This window comes from Lutjanus erythropterus, chromosome 9 (genome assembly GCF_056507025.1).
Source record: "Lutjanus erythropterus isolate fLutEry1 chromosome 9, fLutEry1.hap2, whole genome shotgun sequence".
Lineage (NCBI taxonomy): Eukaryota > Metazoa > Chordata > Actinopteri > Lutjaniformes > Lutjanidae > Lutjanus > Lutjanus erythropterus.
Window position 1 is genome coordinate 40,304,111 of NC_139325.1, and position 19,834 is coordinate 40,323,944.

General features: G+C 40.6%; 1 protein-coding gene across 1 annotated transcript in view; it reads left to right on the top strand.

The window, feature by feature from the left end:
• Positions 1 to 7,438: 7,438 nt before the first annotated feature.
• thsd7ab (thrombospondin, type I, domain containing 7Ab) overlaps positions 7,439 to 19,834 on the top strand; it is a 188,270-nt gene continuing 175,874 nt past the window's right edge. The window contains exon 1 of the mRNA XM_084727599.1: positions 7,439 to 7,776. Coding sequence (XP_084583725.1) covers positions 7,623 to 7,776 — 154 coding nt within the window. The 5' untranslated portion in view covers positions 7,439 to 7,622. The remainder of the gene's footprint in view (positions 7,777 to 19,834) is intronic.

Sequence of the window (19,834 nt, forward strand, 5' to 3'; positions counted from 1 at the left end):
CATTTTTCAGCTTGAAAAAGCAGCCATTCTTTTCCAAGCTTCTTCTACCCTGCAGGGGGAGCACTTCTCAGCCCTTTGTATCAGTTAATTCATTTTTTTGGTCAGTCCAGAGCTCATGGCCACAGGTGAGAGTAAGAAAATAGAACAAATGGCAATTTGAGAGCTTCACCTTCCCACTGGCTCCCTCCTCACCATGACATTCTTGTATGATGGCTGCATCATTTCACTTCATGGCAGATTGTGCACCAATCAGTCTGTCAATATCACGGTCCATCTTATGCTCACTTGTGAACAAGACCCTTAGGTACTTTAACTCCCGTACTTGAAGCAGCAACTCACTCCCAAACAATCCAAAACAGCAATTCACCATTTTCCAGCAGACTACCGTGGCCTCAGATTTGGAGGCACTGGAGGTTAGAGTTTGGTGAAGGGAACATAATCACACCAATGGCAAAAACAGAGTTGTGACAATTTGGTCACTGAAATGTACCCACTCTTCTCCTGCGCTGTGTCATTCAAAAATCATGAACTGAATCTGTTACCAGACGCAATCAAAACCCAACAAAAACACACTTTAGATGCAATAATATGGATACAGCTCTCGCTCAAGTTAAACAAGGATGTCAGAACTTGGAGCAAATCCCCCAGAACCCTATATTCCTACAATATTCCACATAAGACAACATTGAGGGGACACGGCCATGAATAAAAAAAGAAATGTATAGATAACAAGTGGTCCACCCTCTCACGACCAGAATCTACACTGCCTCTTCTAAAAGCAAGATTCAAAAGTCGGTCAGTGCTTCCTAGAATAAGCCTTCCCAGAAAGGCTTATGCTGGTAAAAGTATGAATAAGCAATACTTTTATGTTCATCACTATAAAGCGGAAAATGCAATCTGTTACATGAAGCATTACAGCATGTCCATGTTGGTAGATTCAGTGGTGTGTGCAGCAGAAATGATGATTTCTCCGTATTGATGGTGTCACCATGCATACACAGTTGCCTCGTGCCGAATAATATGGTGAAACAATGTTAGTGATGTTACTGGAGGTTTATAAATGGAAATTTTCAAGTTGTCATTTTGGTTTACTGTTACTGTTACAAAAGCAAGCAGCAGCCATCATGCATGAGTGTGATAGCCTTAAGTAAACATGACCTCAAGCATTCCTTTCTTTATTATTCCTTCACATCTTCTTCATAAAACAATATTTTTCCACACTGCTACCTAGATACACATATGAAGAAGTGATACTACCATTTCCAGTTTCATGTGGAAAAAACTAAACGTTGTACATTGTGTTTATTCAGTCACTTGATACATACAAGTTTCCGTTGAAGACAGACTTTAGCTGCAGCCTAAGGGACAATCAGTACATTTACATATACACTTGTATCCCAGTTTTGAGTTTTATCCTGTTTTTGATCATATTTGGGATGCACTGAACATGAAAAGCCTGGTCATTCATATTTTGTATTCATGATCATCCAGGTTTCTGTTTGTCTTCCTGCAGGCGTGTCTTGATTTCTTACCTCAGCCACTATGTTTTGTACCAACAAAGAATGTTCAGAAACCGTTCCATCTGGGTAGCATAACCAGGTTTCCCAAAACTGGCATAAGGTCTTACTGAGGTTTCAGAAACTGGGATAAGCTGTTTGAATGCTCAAAAAAGTTGGCTTCCTTCAGTCTTTTGTAAATCTTTTGCTAACCAGGCTTGTGCATCTCCTCAACTGCCTTGTCCAAGTAAAGCCAGGCTAAAACTGAGTATGACAGGCTGACTCTGCCAAATTCAAAGCCTGCCAGTCAGATGTCCCGATGCGACCTTAGCCTGCTAACTCTGTCAGGTTGATATAACACAGGAACGTTAAACTCAGGCAAATGGATTCCATCTACATCCCCCTACTCCCCATCCCACCTAATCTAGCTGTCTCTTTGATTGAAAGTTGAGTGCTGGTTATGCTTGAGATTTAAAGACAATCTCATCCACATGCTATGCCATTTCATGTAACTCTCAGTTTACAGATGATAAGTTGGTTTTTCACTGTCTCATACTGAGTTGTCGTGATCTCTCTTCTGGGTTGATGCATTATACCTAGCATTGCAACAAATATTAATTTACCTTTACTTTAAAGAATAAGACTAGCAATATTCAGTATTTTTCATTTACACAAAATCAACAATGATTTTATTCCAGAGGTTATCTTAGACTTTTGTGGGGGGAAAAAAATCCATCATAATCTATTATGACCTGTCACTTTGATCTTCATTTTTTTAATGATAATAAAACATAGCCTATTTAATAGCATCTCACTTTTAAAGAATACTTAATCACAATAGCATTTGATATACAGAGCAGATTTATAGATTATGCATTCATATGGGCATGGAGAGAAAAAATTAACAGAGACACGGGCCACACGGCTGACAACACGAAGCACTGCTGCTGGCTGATAAACATAGTTTTAGCCCCTTGCTTGTTCTTCATCCTCCACCAATCCCTCTTTTTCCACCTCGTTTATCAACCACATCATAATTATCAGCATTGCTAACATGACTACTTTCTCGCTAAATTTAGCGACTTATTAGATCCTCTTAGCGACTTCTAAAAAGCAACTAGAGACAGATTTAGTGACTTAATCAGACCATCAGAAAAAAGGGAAGAAATATATTCAGATATATTATATTGTAATTTATTCCTATGCGTGCTGCTCAGGGTAATGTAGTCCACAGCTCTTCTGCTGACAGCGCCGGGTCTTTCCCTCTCCTTTTGCAGTGTGTCCAGGCAGTCAGGTGTGGTGTGTGGGGCAGGCAGGTTAGAGCTTCTGTCTCACTCTTTCCTGTCAGATCTCTGGATCAGGATGCTCGTATAGCTTGTAAATATGCAAATTGTTCCTTCGATCTTCTCTCTTCGTGTTTTTTTTTTTTTCTTTCGGGGGGGGGGGGGTTGTTTAAACTTTTTTACTTGTACTACGTTGCTACTTTTACTACTTTTAAATATGTGATGTCCCTGCAGTGAGTTTGTGATTATTTGGTTAAAGATTTCTCTGTCTTTAATTTGACTTAATGTGATCTCTCCTTCGCTGCAACCAACACAACCACTTGTTATGGTAGACCAACTTCAGTGGATTAATTTGTCGAAATGATGGTTGGGCTTCAGATTTCTCTGTCATTGTTTAAAAATGTAGTCAATCACAAAAAATATTCACTTAACAAAACCTCTGCTTTATTCTACCAACAGGCATGTCACCCCTGATTTTAGAATAGTCATTAAATAGATAAATAAGTGAATACTGCAGCTACTGTCTTGGCTTAAAAAAATACCTTACTTTGTTTTCATCTCTGTGGCATGTTGAGCTCGGCTTTCGTCTCCACAAGGGCAATAAAGCATTTGCTACAGCACTGTGACTGCAAGGTGGGCTTGATGGTCAGGTTGCAGTCTGAAAGTCACAACGTTTGGTTCGCTGCCGCAGAGCAAAAGATTCTGTTTATGAATGCCACCACAACATCCATCCATCATCAGCAGAGTGGTCCGGACAACTAAAGGCTAGTTACCAACTATAAGCCAGTCATACTTGTCAATCTGGCAGTAAATGTACGGTACAGGTTATAGTGTGTCAGTTATTAAACGCTGTAGCTTCTCAAGACCAAGAAAAGTCTGTTATTTCCCAACTGCTGAAAAAGTGAAGGGGCTAAGCTGAGCAGAAAAGGCAAACGTTAACACTGTCTAACACTGGGTGCGATCACATTCCTTTCAGACCCTTCCAGCCTTGAACTGCAGTGTCTTTTTGGAGATACAGTAAAATAAACCCATATATGATAAATCCAACACCCAATCTTTAATCAGTCTTTGAAGAATGGTTGAATAGTTTTCCAGAATATCAATAGTATTTTTGTTTGAAATGCCCATCCATACCTGATGTATCTTATTCCTCTTGTTGTAGACCTCCAGTGTTGGGCAAAACCGTGAACATGGTCATTCATTACGATGAACATGGGTCTATCCCACATGTAAATACTCATTAGTGTGTCAAATGCCTATTAATCCTCGTCAGAAAAAGGTCCCTAATAAATGCAGTATTTACTCCTGTTTAAGTTGAGTTTGCTAAAAAACTACAATGCACAACTGCTTAAGGACATTACTGAGACTTCTTAAGAAATTAAACTATGTATTTATGATCTGTTTTTTAAAGATTTGCATTTTCAGTAGGAACGAATAAGCTGTGGGTTGAGTGTCACAGTGAGGGAAGTCAGAAAGTTATAATGGCAGCCTTATCTTTCAAATCAGCAATCCAGACTTCCACTGACTTTCTTCAAAGTGGTAACCTTTGAGATCCAATTATATATTTCACACTGTGCAGCCACTTCTGGAGCGTTTTTGCTCTATTAAAAAAATCCCATGTCAGTCAAACAGTATACTAAGATATCTTTTCCTGGATTTGTTGTTGATGAAGTTCTAAGTGGGGCACTCTTCTCTTTGTCTTCTCAGCCATATGCGTCACTGCCCAGGCTCAATCCCCACTTCTTTCTCTTTTCTCAAAACAAACCACTGTGATATGAAATGCACACCAAAGGATTTTGAAATAAATATATTGCTGTAGGTCAAAGATTGCTGCTGGGAATGTCAGCTGCTCATGTCATAGGTGTAATGCTGCCGGAGTGCTCAGCCACTTTTTTCTCTAAGTATGGGAATAGAGTATTCGCTGTTCGCATAATCCATTTTTTTAAGTGCTTGAAGATCAAACAATCACTAAAGCATATGCCCCCAATTAGGCAGAGCACAGTTTGTGCAGTGAGAGGCATCTTTTTCCACTTGTTTTCTATAGGCAATAAGCATTTTGAAAGCTGCTAATCCACCCTGGGCATCTTGCATTTTAGGTGAGAGACAAAACAGTCAATAAAAAGAAATGGAGTCGTCAAATTTGCCACACTGACATTTAATTGAAAAGAAAAGAGTGTTGCAGTCTTGCAGTTGAAGCAGAGAGAGAGAGAGAGAGAGAGAGAGAGAGAGAGAGAGAGAGAGAGAGAATGCTTATGTGGACTGACCGCGTAATATTCTCAACATATTTAATCTATTCATAAAGTAAGTCTAACATTTGATTGTGTGATCGGTTATAGTTGACTAATGTATGAAAACTTGCCATCAGAGGAACGGTGGCCACATTACCTAATATGAGCCACAGTTTAAGCAAATGCATGTATGTGTGTCATATGTATCCTCCAGTGCTTAAACAAATAGCACTGCACTTCTACCTAAAGTTAAATACTCAAAGTCGATTCCTCAGTGCAATGGTGCTGTGGAATGTTCAAAAAGTACCTGTTTCATCTAAAGGTAAATAGTTTAACTGGTAACAGAAGATAGTAGAAATAATAATAATGATAGAAACTGCAAAGAATTTAGGGATTTCAACATCTACAATCCGTTATATCATTGAAAGATTCAGATAATCCAGTGAACATCTCTGCACGTGAGGGACAAGTTGGAAAACCAACATTGAATCCCTGTGACCTTTGACCCCTCAGGCAGCACTGCATTAAAGACCCATACAATTGTGTAAAGGATGCTAGATGGTCTCTGAAACACTTTCGGAAACCGTTGCCAGTAAACATAGTTTGTCGCTGCATCTACAAATGCAAGTTAAGACCCTACCACGCAAAGAGAAAGACATATATCAACAACATCCGGAAAAGCTGATCATTTCTCTGGGCCCGAGCTCATCTGAGATGGACTGATGCGAAGTGGAAAAGTGTGCTGTGGCCTGACGAGTCCACATTTCAGATTGTTTGCCAGAAATCATGGATGTCATGACCTCCAGGCTAAAGAGTAGAAGGACCATCCAGATTGTTACCAACGCTAAGTTGGAGTCACATCTTTAACAACAACATTAATGCTGAAAGGTTTTTCAGTGACAATGTCAAGACAAGTTCTGCACATGTTCCAACAGCGTGGCTTCATAATAAAACAGTTCAGGTACTAGATTGACCTGCCTGCAGTCCAGATCTGTCCTCTATTAAAAATGTGTGGTGCAAGAGACACCAGACTGTTGAGCAGCTGGAGTCGTATATCCGGCAAAAATGAGAAATAATTTCACTTTCAAAAAGTGGTATTGTTGCAGGCATCAAATTTAGAATAAGTGTATATTTACCAAAGAAAACAAAAAAAAAATCAATAAAATATCTTGTTTTTGTACAGTATCCAAATGGATAAAGTTCAGAAAGTTTTTGCAAATCATTGCATTCTGTATTTATGTAAGTTTTACACAATGTCTCAACATATTTGGAATTGGGGTTGTAATTTCTTTACCTGCTACAGGTTGGCTCCCAGTGTCATTTCCAATATTGGTAATAGAGACTGTGTACACACACACACATATATATATATATATATATATATATATATATATATATATATATATATTTATATATATATATACATACATACATGTATATATATATATATATATATATATATATATATATATATATATATACATATATATATACATACATATATATATGAATTATTAAACTATTACTGTAAGTCCTCATTGTTACCTCTTCTGTTCCATCAGCTCACTTTCACACGCTTTTCTCACTCGCATAAACACCCCCTCTCCCTCATCTCTTTCTTGCGCTCTCTCCCTCTCTGCTTTAATGTTTTGCTCCTCCTTGCTTCCCCATCAACTAACCCCCCCTCCTCCCTTCCACTTTCTCTCGCTCTGCATTAAGCCCTGCTTGTCTGTCTGCCTCTCTGATCCTGGGAGCAGTGCTTATGGGAGCTTCTGAGACCAGTGTGAGCACTGCTGGTCTCCAGTTGCCTTCCCAGCACTGCAAGTGGACGACGAGTGGAGGAAGAGGAGGAGGAGGAGGGAGGGGGAGTATCCGTCCCCATGCCCTAGGCGGGAGACAGGAAAACGGGAGAGGAAAGGGGTGATAGAGGGAGGGAAAGTGAGTGAGAAGGAGCATGTTAGAGATGCAGAGAGTGTTATAATAAAGGGAAAACAAGAGAGACAAGAGAAGATGAGAGCAGAACAGAAAAATAGAAAACAGCCAGGAGTAGAAGAAGAAGAGAGAGTGAGAGCGGGGTGGCACAGAGAGAAGAGCAAATGAGTGAGCAAATAGGATACTGAGAGAGAGAGAGAGAGAGAGAGAGTGAGCAAGAGCAAGCGAGAGGGAGGGAAGCGAACAACACTGCAGACACTCGCCCACTGTCACTGCTCCACAGCCAGAGGACAGAGGCAGCGACGGCACCAGTGGAAGCGGATAGGATGGAGGAGGAGGACCGTACCGTCCATCTGCAGCTCTGTCCCCGTCACTGACAGCCGCCCTCTGGGACCATCCTGCCAAGTTGGGAGCAAAAAGGAGAAAACTACTCTCTGTCCTTCACAAGACCAAGTACCGGACCTCAACTCCTGCAGGACTGATAACACACAACACACACACACCTTATTGTTTTTCCCCCTCTCTTGCACTCACATTCACTTTACTTACACCCTCACTCTCAAACTGAAGCACACTTCACTTCTTGTTGCCTTTTGGACGAGTGTTTTTTATTTTTTATTTTTCTACGCTGCCTTCATTGACCTTCTGAGCTGAGTGGATTTACTTTTACCCTGTGGCGGACCATGGGGCTTGGGTGGAGGGGTGCAGCAGGAACCCTCCGAATAAGGACAGAGGGGAGCTGGTACCTTTTGGTGACATTGCTGCTGCTGTTCTGTGGTTTGTGGAAGGCTCGTGCACAGACAGATGATGGGAAGTCTGTCTACTTCTGGGAAATAGGTACTGCTAAACCACTAATTAGATGTTATATTTGATCCCTTGTTTTACATATGGAGTGTTTATGATGGTAGGTGGTGAATTAGTGTGTGCGGTTGGTGCTGCTATGGTATGTGACCTCCCACACTCACACAGGCAGATCTAAGCATCATGTGTGTGTGTGTTTTCAGCTCATTATTTGTGGAAAATGTGTACCGAATGGTGTGATAAGTTTTAGATTTTAGGGAACATTTAAAATGCATCCGACAGTGTTCCCTCTCATTAAAATAAAAGGTTCTTGGATCTAGTAGAGGAAGAGACATATCCTCGTGCTTAATTAACTTGCACAGGTCTACAATAGCTCCACATGACACACTTTGGTTGTCTCATAAATGTGTTATTTGAGGTATACGACTTCATGCTGCCAAACTTCAAAGATACATACACTTGAAAGATGACCCAGAAATCTACAGTAGAGCTGTCTCCTCACAGTGAATAGCATGTGGCACGCAGGACAACCCGTGATCCATTTTTGAATGGATTACTTTCATCTCCCTGAGTCTCAGGTGATGCACCATTATTGAAATGTTGCTGCTGTGTGTTACAGCATGGGGATGATTGATAGGCATTGCCGCACAATAGTGCTTGTTGAGGGAAGCGGAGTGGAATGGTTTTTGATGGTATTGATACAACATTAGCGTTGAATGAGAGGCTCGTGTGTCTGTGTGCTAGAAATTCATACATGCAGTAGATGTTGTGGCTTGATGGGCGGTGACAATGTTTCTTATCTTTGCACATGTTCTGCACCGATTGTAGCTGTGTCAAGCTGTTTATCAGAGAAGGAATCATATGGAGTCAGTTGAGTGTCACAGTGGGATCCATTGGATTATAATATCACTGTTAACATGCGTGGAAAGCCCACTACCAAACATGGATGCTGAGCTCTAATTTAAGGTTTTATGGTACAGATGTTGCAGTGAGCTGTGATTATTACCATGATGATTTCTAATGGACACTGAGAAAATTACACTCTGCAGTCTTTTAAAAAACATTTGGAAAGTATTTTAAGACATGAATTAAATGACCATCTCTCCTCACTTGATTTAATCCCCACTTAACCAGAGAAGCTCAGGAGGTTAAGACGTGCTCTTCTCCCACACAATCACATTTTTACCCAAAAATATATTTTCTCAATACCAGTACAACTTCTCTTTCTAACCTTCTAACTCAGACACCCCCCCACTCCACTTGTCTTGCCCCGCCTTTCCCAGCACCAGTCCCCAGTTGACGTATCCCACGTCTCTCCTGTGGTTCTGCATCTTTAAAGAGGATGTAGCTGAGTAAGGAGATTAAAGGAGCAGGGATTTAACAACCCAGGAAAGACAGCCCCGGGAAGAGACTTGAGAAAGAGAAAGGCAGAGTGAGCACTGCAGGCAGAGAGAGGGACTAACTTAACCTACATCTACCCTACTGTAGGTCATCATGATTACGCCTCTCTCCCACGCTACAGCACCTTTCTCCCACACTATACATGCTCCTCAACGGGAAAAGCTCTAGGCTCAGTGCTTTGAAATGTAATCCAGTGCTTCGAGTTTGTTCACTTCTTCCCAAATAAAAGGTAGCGCATTGATTTCAGCCCTGGAGTAATCTTTTTTTCTGTGCCTCTTTGGTTTGACAATTGCCTGCAGAGTATTAAAATCACATAGGGCAATTTAGGGCTTTGAATCCCAGTGCTTTTCATCAAAATGTGATTATGTTTGCACAAGATTTGCATACTTTTTCTTGCCAATCGAAGCTTGTTTAAAAAAAAAAAAACACAAAATGTGATGATGTTTGTGCACATTTGCAGAGTGTGCAGTGGAGGGAATATTCTTGTGGCAAGCAATGCTCTGATGTTTTGCATATTGATGAGTCTAGCTGAAATACAGCCCCTGTCTTCGAAACTGTGGGGAATTGGGCCTGCATTGCTTTTATTGCCTTCTGTGAAAATATGATGTATCTGTTTTGGAAGGTGAGACGGTTCAGTGCTGTTTTTATGCTCTGAGAATTCTATTCAAATGAGGCAGATAGAGACAACAGGCTCCGCCAGACACTGCAAGTGATATTTCTGAAGGTGGCAGTGAGGATAACTGGGAAAAAAAAACGGGGGTGATTATAGCCACCATGAGGACGGTGCTGGTGGTGATGATGATGGTGATAACGACTTGCCACCGTTTTTCCAGGACCTTTGAGAGATTGCAAGGAGTTTGTCTCCCCCTCAGACGCTATTTTCACACCATTTTTCTTCTTGTCGCTTCCTCTCAACTGTGCACTCCCTATTCACTTCTTTCTCTGCATCTTTATCGCTCTGTTTCCCTGTCTGGCACTCATACTGTATTTTTTATTTCTGTTTTAAGCACAGCTTTTCCCAATCAGTGCAACAGTAGAATATGCTGAAATTCCACACATACTTTATCTGTCACTGGTAGTGCGGAGGCATAAGTCTCCATGCCAAGATGAAAATCATCTGTAATAGAGAACTGCTAAGAGTCACACATGCAGAGGCACACACTCAGTTACACACACACACACACACACACGCACAGCAGGTGCATCTTTCCCGTTCTGGTGCTGTGTGCGTGCTTCATTAGACTCTGTTGTTGGAGCGACAAGGTTTGAGCTGTCAAGCCCTCACATGTCTGCCTGAGGACAAAGCAATTACAGGTGGTGGAGCAGGTGATGGTGTATTCAAGCAAATACATACTGTAACATCCTGATGTCTTGGCATACTCTGTTTGCCTGACTGTAAGCGTTGCTTGTGCAGGTTGATGATTATGCAGGAAAGAAAGAGAAATGAAAGAAAATCAACATTATTATTATTGTCTTTTTCGTATGATTGCATCATCAGGTGCCAAATCATTTATCAGTGCGGTTTGATCTGATCACTATCAACTCCCAGCCTCCCTGCATACGGACCTGTAATCTTTTCTGGTATCCAGATTATCTATCATTCAGATTACGCAGGAGTCGCCTCTGGCCCCTGATCAAGACAATCCCATTTCACCCACCGTCTCGCCTCATCAGGTCGAATCACACTTCTCAGCACGTGTCTCTGTACCGTAGGCCTGTTAAGTCACCTGAGTCATGAGCTTGTGCACGTCTTCATCCAACTAATTGCTCCAACTTACTTACTTAATTACCATGCATGTGTTTGTGTTTTCTTCTGAGTGCATGCTGTGTCTGTTCAGGAACAACCAAGTCCTGCTAAAATTTGTGTTAAATGGATAAATCAATACGTTTGAGCCCCGACATTTGCAGGTAACATTTTGATACTTTTTCTTTCTCAAGTCTCAAATCATTTCTTTGATACAAATACAGTGCAAATTCTGAAACGGGTCAGATGGTCTCATAGCCATAGCAGTAGTACTACAGATCAGCTTGTGAGAATGTTCCGGACCGGTGCCCCTCCGGTCACAAGCTCAGTTTGTAACCTTTAAGCCTCCACTACTTTTCAGACAGATTAAATCATTCTATATCGATGGTTCTGATTGGGCACCTGTTAAATAAGAGAGATGCTAATATCAATAAGCACCAGCTCCATGGGCTACAAAGTCCGTAAATTTGGTGGCCAAAATACATTTTTGGTGACCCAAATGTAAACTTATGCAAAAACAACACAGAAAAGGTCATGACACTCATGCTTTCCACTTTTTCCTTGAATTCTAATGTGATGTTTCCTGAAGCCATTTTTTTCCAGTTAAAACAGAATTACATTTCTCAGCTCTTTGAGAAAACTGGTGGCACATACCACAGTACATCACATCCTTACATGTGTCATAGTCTCACCCCTTAAGATGAAGAAGATGAACGTCCTTTATTGGAAGAAATTCAATTTTCTTTTTTCACTATAATGTAAATTATTTTATAAACACATAGGCTTGTATACACACATGCACATGTATTTTTGTGTGAGAGATGGTAGAGTGACGGATGCTGCCCAGAACCAGGTGCCCTGAGCAGTTGGGGGTTCGATGTTTTGCTCAAGGGCACCTCGACAGAGCCCAGGAGGGGAACTGGCACTTCTCCAGCTACCAGTCCACTCCATACTTTTTGGTCCAAGCTGTACTTGAAGCAGCTACCCTCTAGTCCCCAAGCCAAGTCCTTTCGGATTGAACTCCTGCTTCCATTCACTCCTATGTTTTCATTGCCATATTTTTTCATAGTCGACCTTTGATGTTTAGTTCCTCTGTAAGGATGCCATTGGCAGTTTGAGTATGTTTAGTGAACCCATACATCAGTAGCCCTGATATATGAGTAGCTAGCTGGCAGTGAGTACTGTTCACTGTTTTCGTAGAAGTTTGAACTAAAAGGCTTAGGCCATAGGCCCATGGCTAATGTCGAACCCTGCACATGCAGTACAGAAAGCAGCAGCATTTCAGTCTTTGTTCAACTGCTTCCTGGATGGTTATGAATCACAAACTTTAATTAATTGTTGACTGACTGTACAAGTGAGTGAGATTTTTAGAATTAAAACTCAGTACTCAGTAGTTTAGTTCTTTACTTTTATGTGATGAGTTAATGAGATCATTTCAATTCATTTCATCACACCATGTCAATCCAGAGTACAGTATGTGTCTGTGTGAGTGTGTTTGTGTCTGTACCTTTGTACATTCGTCATCTCTGGATCCCTAATGACCTGTCACTTTGCAGAAACAATAGAGTTTTAGTCCTACACCATATTTTACAATGAGGACCGCTGCAGCTTTCAGCGCTCTGAACGCGATGCCATGTGTGTCACCACGTCCTGCTGATGTCACCTTTCAATGCGCGGGTACAGGGCGACTGGCGCTGACAGGCCATTGTTAGCTGAATACATTCCTCCCTTCAGAGAGGCACTGGCAGTGAAGGATGTCACCCTCGCTGAGGGTTGTTAGTGGCTCTTCCACAATCACCTGCTATTATGGCGGACCCACTGAAGAGGCCATCCAGGAAATTGAGGGAGAGCGGGTGTGACGGGTTCACAAGTTCAATACAGCAAGCCAAGGTCATTAATATGGCAAAATGCCTTCAGCCAAACTGATGGTAGTAACCGAACAAGACAAGCTGAGTTCAAAAGTAAAGCCTTGAGATAGTAATATTGATCTCTTGCAGGTGCTGCAGAGTGTTCAAGCATAAAGTTGCTTCTCTTGCTCCATTTTTTAAAGAACAGGAGAACTTTGGTTAGTTTTGTCTCGTCATATAATTCTATGTGGAATGACTTTGGCTGAATGTTCTCTTTCGCAATTTCTTATTCTATACACTGATTCTTTTTTCTGCATATTTGATTGATTCATGTCCTCAGCTGACCTGAGCATCAGCCTAACTCATTGCCTCAGGTTTAAATTAGAATCTGCTGCCTCTGAACGCTCTGAAAATCCTTTTCCTTAAATAGCTGTGTGCTAATACCTGTGTACCTGCATTATGTCTTATACTTGTCTTGAATTGAGCCAGAAATAAAACACACGTTTGACTGAGTAGCTGTGGCTTTGATAACAGCAGGAATGTGACTGGCATCATCCCAAGTGAGAATATCCCTTGGAGATTCCTGCCTCATTTTAGTAAGTGCATTACGATGTGACCTTCTGTGACCCTAATTAGCATAGCACCTGAGGGCATGCTACAATCTGGAAGGTAATTGGCCAGCCACTGTTTAAATTCCATAGCAACAGGCAACAAATTTAGGCCATGCATATAAATTAAGACAATTTTCTTGGGATTTTTATTTTTCATTACACATTATGCCAATGGGTTTTATTTTAATTCAGTATGCCCGTGTTTTTGTTTTCATTTTTAGTTCAGTTGGATTGGAAATGGAGGCTAATTGTGTCTGTCGTTTCTACGTGTGTGTGTGTGTGTGTGTGTGTGTGTGTGTGTGTGTGTGTGTGTGTGTGTGTGTGTGTGTGTGTGTGCGTGCGTGTATGTGTCTGGCCCTACAACCACCAGAAAATGAGCACTCAGCAGCCTGTGGAGTCTTTCTCTGGAAAGGCAACACCAGCACAAGCCATGTGGCCTCAGCATCTTTCTGTCTAAAAGAGGAAGGAAGCTATTTTTCAAAGTTACTTTTTGTCTCGGTGGAAAAGAACACTTCAGTGGTCCACGGTTCAGTGTCACCCTGGCAGAAATGATAGAGAGCTAGCCAATAGCATACCATGACATTGCACTTGATTTTAAAAGCATTTGCAGCAAAATACGTCACATTTGACCCAGATTGATCTGGTTTGTGGCTTTGGACATATTACCCGACCACTCGCCACTGCCGACTGCTGCGTTTTCATCAATCCATCCAATGGAGAAAGACGCCAAAGAGATGCCAGAGTTTGTTTAATCTAAATGGCAGAGCTTACAATAAGACCTGGCTATTACTGATATAGGAGGCATGGCAGGATTAGAGATTACACTTCATCCAAAAAACTTTATTTAGAGTGACATAAGAGGATTCCGACCACCTTAATTCCACCATATTCAAATAGCTCGTGACATATTTTAGATGGGGCACTACGTCATTCAGCTACTACTTTGCGGATGGTCATGGCGTGAGTAAGCAGATCAGTGATAGATTTATGTGTGTAGGGATGTTTTTTTCTCTGATTATCAGCCTTGACCTGGTATATCAAAGTAGCACGTGCTGCTCTAAAAGGATTAATATATGAGAGAAAAGTCTGACCTACCCTTTTTGTGTGTGTTTGTGTGCATTCAGTTTTATCAGCATCACAATTAGAGACAGGAATTGATAAGATTTTATCGATACCAATGCATTTATCTTTCTGACTATCGGTCCAATCTTTATCAATTCTCTTATCAGTTGCTGAGCTGCCTGAGAGCTAGCTGTAGCAACAGTCTATATGTCATCATCTACACTGGATGAAATGAGAAAACATTTGTACAGCAGTTGTTTTCATTTAGTCAAAGAAAAAAATGTGTGAAGCCTGCCTGCATGGCACTAATGTTATTATAACTGAATATTTACTTTCTCTAATAGACGTCCTGCTCAGCTGGGAAGCTTGCATGCTAGAGTGTCACATGGCATTCCTAGAATGAAATTCATGTTGTATAGAACTATGTTTCAGCATGATTCTGATATTTACTCACCAACTATAAATAATAATTTTACAGACATTACTAATAGCCCTATTTTAATCTTTCCTTATGATCTGAAGCCATGTTTTGGACCATTTCTTCTTCTGCACCACAATTTCTTGTTGTTGAAAGCTTTTAGCAGCGTAGACACATGGGTTTGCCTCATTGTTTTGCAATGCACTTGGACCTGCAGCATAGCAAAACCAGACAGTGTTCAGAGACTTTCCATACCAGCACTGTGTGCAGGTTGACATCTTTTTAAAAGTTGTCATTTTTTGTGTGATTACGACTTTTTCTGCCTTATTGTCATGGTATCAAAAGAGGTATCAAGTGTCCTTTTTTACACTAGGTTAGTACTGGATCAAAGTTCTATTATTAAATTCTAGTATCGTGACAACCCTAGCACAACTGACAGAAAAATTATGCCGGCATCAATGAAAGGAAGTGATAAGCTCAGAGGCATACAGTTTTGATGGATTTGACAGTTTGCAGTCGATTCTCATCTGTAACCAGTTATTTATTCACATCCCAGAACACAATTCATATTTAGTCATACTTATACCTGGACACATTTGGTCAAAACCTACAATGTCCTCTAATCTACTTCATTTGGCTTAAAGGTAAAGGTTAGGTGCCTTACCTAAGGGCTCTTTGAGAGTGGTTGCCAATTTTCTAGGTGTCCCCTCCTGGAATTTTGTATTCATGTCTCACAACTTGATCTGGAAAACATTTGCTCCTTAATTTCCCTGTTTTACCTACTATTTCTCTCCAGAGTCTTCTCCAAAATAAAGAAAAGAATTGTGTTTTTCTTTTGCACAGCGGTCGTGTCCCTATGGTGTCTCTTCACAAACCAGAGCTCTAATCTGTGTTCAGCCACAAGTTGAAACACAAACAAATCTTGTGGCCATATTGGGGAAACCAAGCACTTTCGTGGTCAGGGAGTGGCATTCAAAACAGGCCCTTTATTCCCACGAGAAGCAACAAGGCGGCTTCAGTGGACTGAGAGGAATGGCGGCGGCGTGTCATTGAAGAAAAGCAGTGACATTTAGTGGCTGTGCTGCCTCCTCCGATGCTACTCTAATAAAGCCGTGGAGATGGAGGAGGCTCAGGAGTAAATATCCTCCCGTCCATCCAGCTGCCGTGTCATTAATCCTTCATCGCTCCCGCTGGCCATCAATTGTTTTTGCTCAACTGTCGGGTAGTCATGAGCATATTTTCCAGTATTGTGAACATGAGAGTGTCTTGTCTCACTGTAGTTTGGGTGTTGTTGCTTTGCTGTCTAGTTGGTAAGCTGATAAAGAACTGGATACTATGGAAAGATTAATGCTTCATTAGATCATGCGATGATCTGTAAACACAGTCACTATAATCTACTGCATGGTTAAGGAATCAAGGCTATTAAATCTTACTGAATAACAGAACATTACATTAGAATATTGAGCTACTGCTGCTGCTTTGAGTCTTATATAATCACAATGCTTTTGTTACTGAAAGTCACATTGTAATGCTGCAGTTTTGACCCCATTTCTGAATGATTTTCTGCTTGTTTTTGGACCATGTGTTCTTGTTACGTTGAGTAAAAATGGTGCAGTAATTCCTCAGAGTACCCTAACCAGCACTGACAGGACAGTGGCTTTAGGTAATTGTTTGTGACAGTGTTTGCCAATCCCTGATTTGATGGTGTTGGTCTGTGGAAAAATGTTGACCCCAGCGTCTTCCGACGTCTGCATGTTGTGCTTTGGTTTTAGTTTACTTTGACTGCACAATAAAAACAGTGCAGAAGTGATTAAAGAACAACAGTTAGAGTCTACGACTCCTGCCTACTGTACAGAATTACCCACAGTGTCTCTGTCTCCCACTGACAGAGTTCACTATGCTTAGATAACAAGAGGCAAACAACCAGAGCATCCACCAGAGGCAACTGTGTAGCACAGCACAGGTCCACTGAGTTTGACCTGTCAGCTGTCAACTTTTGAAACACACTGGCCAGCACACAATGCTCCACCCTCTCCAGTTGTAAATCACAATTGAAATCATGGCTGAAACGTCAATCAAGTGACCATTAACCATAAAGTACCAACCAAAGACTATTTCATTTTTTTTTTTTCTACAGTGTAGTCTGTTGAATGGAAAGTACAAGGGTTGTCACAATTTCAATATTAAATAGAGAATTGATTGAAGTAAGCTTGTGGCATATGGCATGTAACCAAAGAACAAAACAACATTTAAAAGAGACACAGCATAGCTAAATGGCCATTATATCACACTTGATAAAGTAAGGATCAACGTATCGATGATCACTTAATCGGTTGTTAAGAATTTGATCAATCACACGGAGTTCAATCTTCTATTAAGTAAAGGTCTGAAATATAGGAGGGATTATTTTTATAAGCACACTCTGCATGTTATTTGATATTTTATTATGTACAGTGTGTGTTTCATATTCTATACAAAGCTGTCAGATATTTCGCTGTGGAAATAAAACTTGACTGATGAAGAAAAACACATTGGATATTGTTTGGTATGTGGTATATGCAAAATCTTTACCCATACCATAGACATCTTTTTGTAAAGAAAAATTTGAAATAGTAAATGTCATTTGTCAGGGCATAAAAAAATGATCTGTTGATCTTTATGAATCAAGACTTGATGTCTATTGATTGTATAGCCGTCAACACACAAAAAAAAGTTAATATCAAAGAACTGAATTGAGTCGCAACTCTAAAATCAAAAGCCATAAGGAATCGCAGACTTAGAGAGACATGACACCGCTAGAAAGTACTTTTATCTACATATTATGTAATGTGAAATGAAATGTAGCTATCTATCAGAGTGATCAGCTGTGTTTTGAGCTAAATGTGATCACAATGACAATGCTAGCATGCAGATGTTTCAAATGTATTATGTTTTATCAGCTAACCAATCAATAAGCATGCAAAAATTGGTGGGAAATTCAGGGAATCACAAAAGTCATTATGATACATTATCTGAAATCCCTGATTATGTTTACAGAATTTCATGGCACGCCATCCAAAAGTCAAGCTATGTAGCCTCAGCCTGGACCAAATGGTGCACCAACCGACAGTCTGACCATGCTGCTAGTACAGCCAGCACACAGACAGAAAACAAAATACTGATTTATGTAAACACAGGTACAGTGACTATGATATCACAGTGTAACAGCCTGTACTTATTACTTACACAGTCTAAGAGAGAAATATTTCAAACACACATTAAAAGTCAAGTTGGTAGTAAATCCGTCAATTATATACTTGACAGATAATATTGACCTCATTTGCATTCATGCTGTTAAATAGGACATGCTTTATTCTCAAATCTGCTGCTGAAATTTAGCTGCATTTCAAGTCTTTTTGTACCAAGAAATACTTAGCCATATTAAAGGTGCACATGCCAACGGAAATTGGAAAGGTGGTTAATTTGTGGACTTGAATATGCATAGAAAAGAAAAAAAGTGTGAGAGAGCACTCTTTATTTAAGCTCCAACATCAGCATAATAGCCTGAAATATAATGAAGGAGGATGTGAGAGAGACAGAGATAGTAAGAGGAAGCATAGAGGATTTGTAGGCATCAAAAATCCATACAAAGGAGTTTAAGCTGAGGGAGCACACCCTGCCATGCCTTCACACAAGTATCAACATAATAAACTAGAAATATATAATGGTAGAGGGGGAGAGAGAGTGACAGAGTGGCTGGCTAATCACCAGTGACAAGCCCCTGGATTAGAGGGAGGGCAGCAGATGGCCCCAGGCAGGGCACGGCTGACCGTGTTTGAATATCAGGCTCACTAACTCCTCGTGCCTACCGCAGACAGGCATGGTGTGTAGGACATTTGTCTCTGTTTTGGTGGTCGCTGCCCACCCAAACCTTTATGTACCCACAGAGAAGATCAGTAATATAATCAAGGATAAAAAATAAAGTCTGACTGAAACCCATCCAACTCAGCAAACAAATTTAACTTGCTTTGTGCACAGTAACACTAATGGCTCTTCAGACTACAGGAGGTTTAAAATCTTAACCAGTTTGAAATCTGGTTGCATTGGACACTTAGGAGAATCTTCTGTCTAATCTCAAATGTGCAAACACTACTGCATCACACAATACAGGATATTATCAAGATTATTTACCAGACGATGCATCATCTCACATGTATGCCAGCAGTAGTATGCTAGCTCATGTCAGCCACAAGGGATGGAAAGTTTACCATTGTTTGGCAGCACAGTCAGCTGCTTCCATCTCCTTCATGTCTCAGTGGCTATCGCAGTCTCATTCTAGTATTCCCACCTGAGTACGGATGTAATCATCCAGATTTTAACTCCTAAATATCAAACATATTTGAATATTATCATGGTGGCCCGTTGTGGATCTGTAAACCCTGCACATTGCCAAATAATCTGAGCCAGACATCGGCACCAACCAAGATCGCGGAAAAGATTTCTCCTCCGATTGTTGAGCGGGGCTCTGATGACAGATGACTCAAATTCAATAAATCAGCATGAAGCTTCTGTCATCAGAGCCAAATTTAAGGTTTACTGATAATTATAAATAAAAAGTATAAGAGGTTATCAAACTCTGAGGTTCCTTATTTTGTCACACCAGCAGTCAAAAACTATAGATACTACAGTACTATACTATACTATAGATTATATATATATTTACTTAATAAGGAAATTATAAAGAGAAAAAGGAAAATGCTTGGGTTCTTTACCAGTCCTGCTGACCATGCTCTCTACTGATCTCACAAAAAGTTTAATTTGCATTTTCATTATTAATAATATATATGGTAAAAGATGGATACTTGGGGTCTCTGTATTGATCCAATATTGCCAGGCAAAATATTGTGCTACTATGTTGTACAATTAGTACTGTAAGTATAAAATGTGCTGAGCAGGTAGACCACAGCGGGTCTTTGGAGTTGTTTTCTGACAACAGCTGACTGCTGCGGCCAAAAATGACACCACATACAAC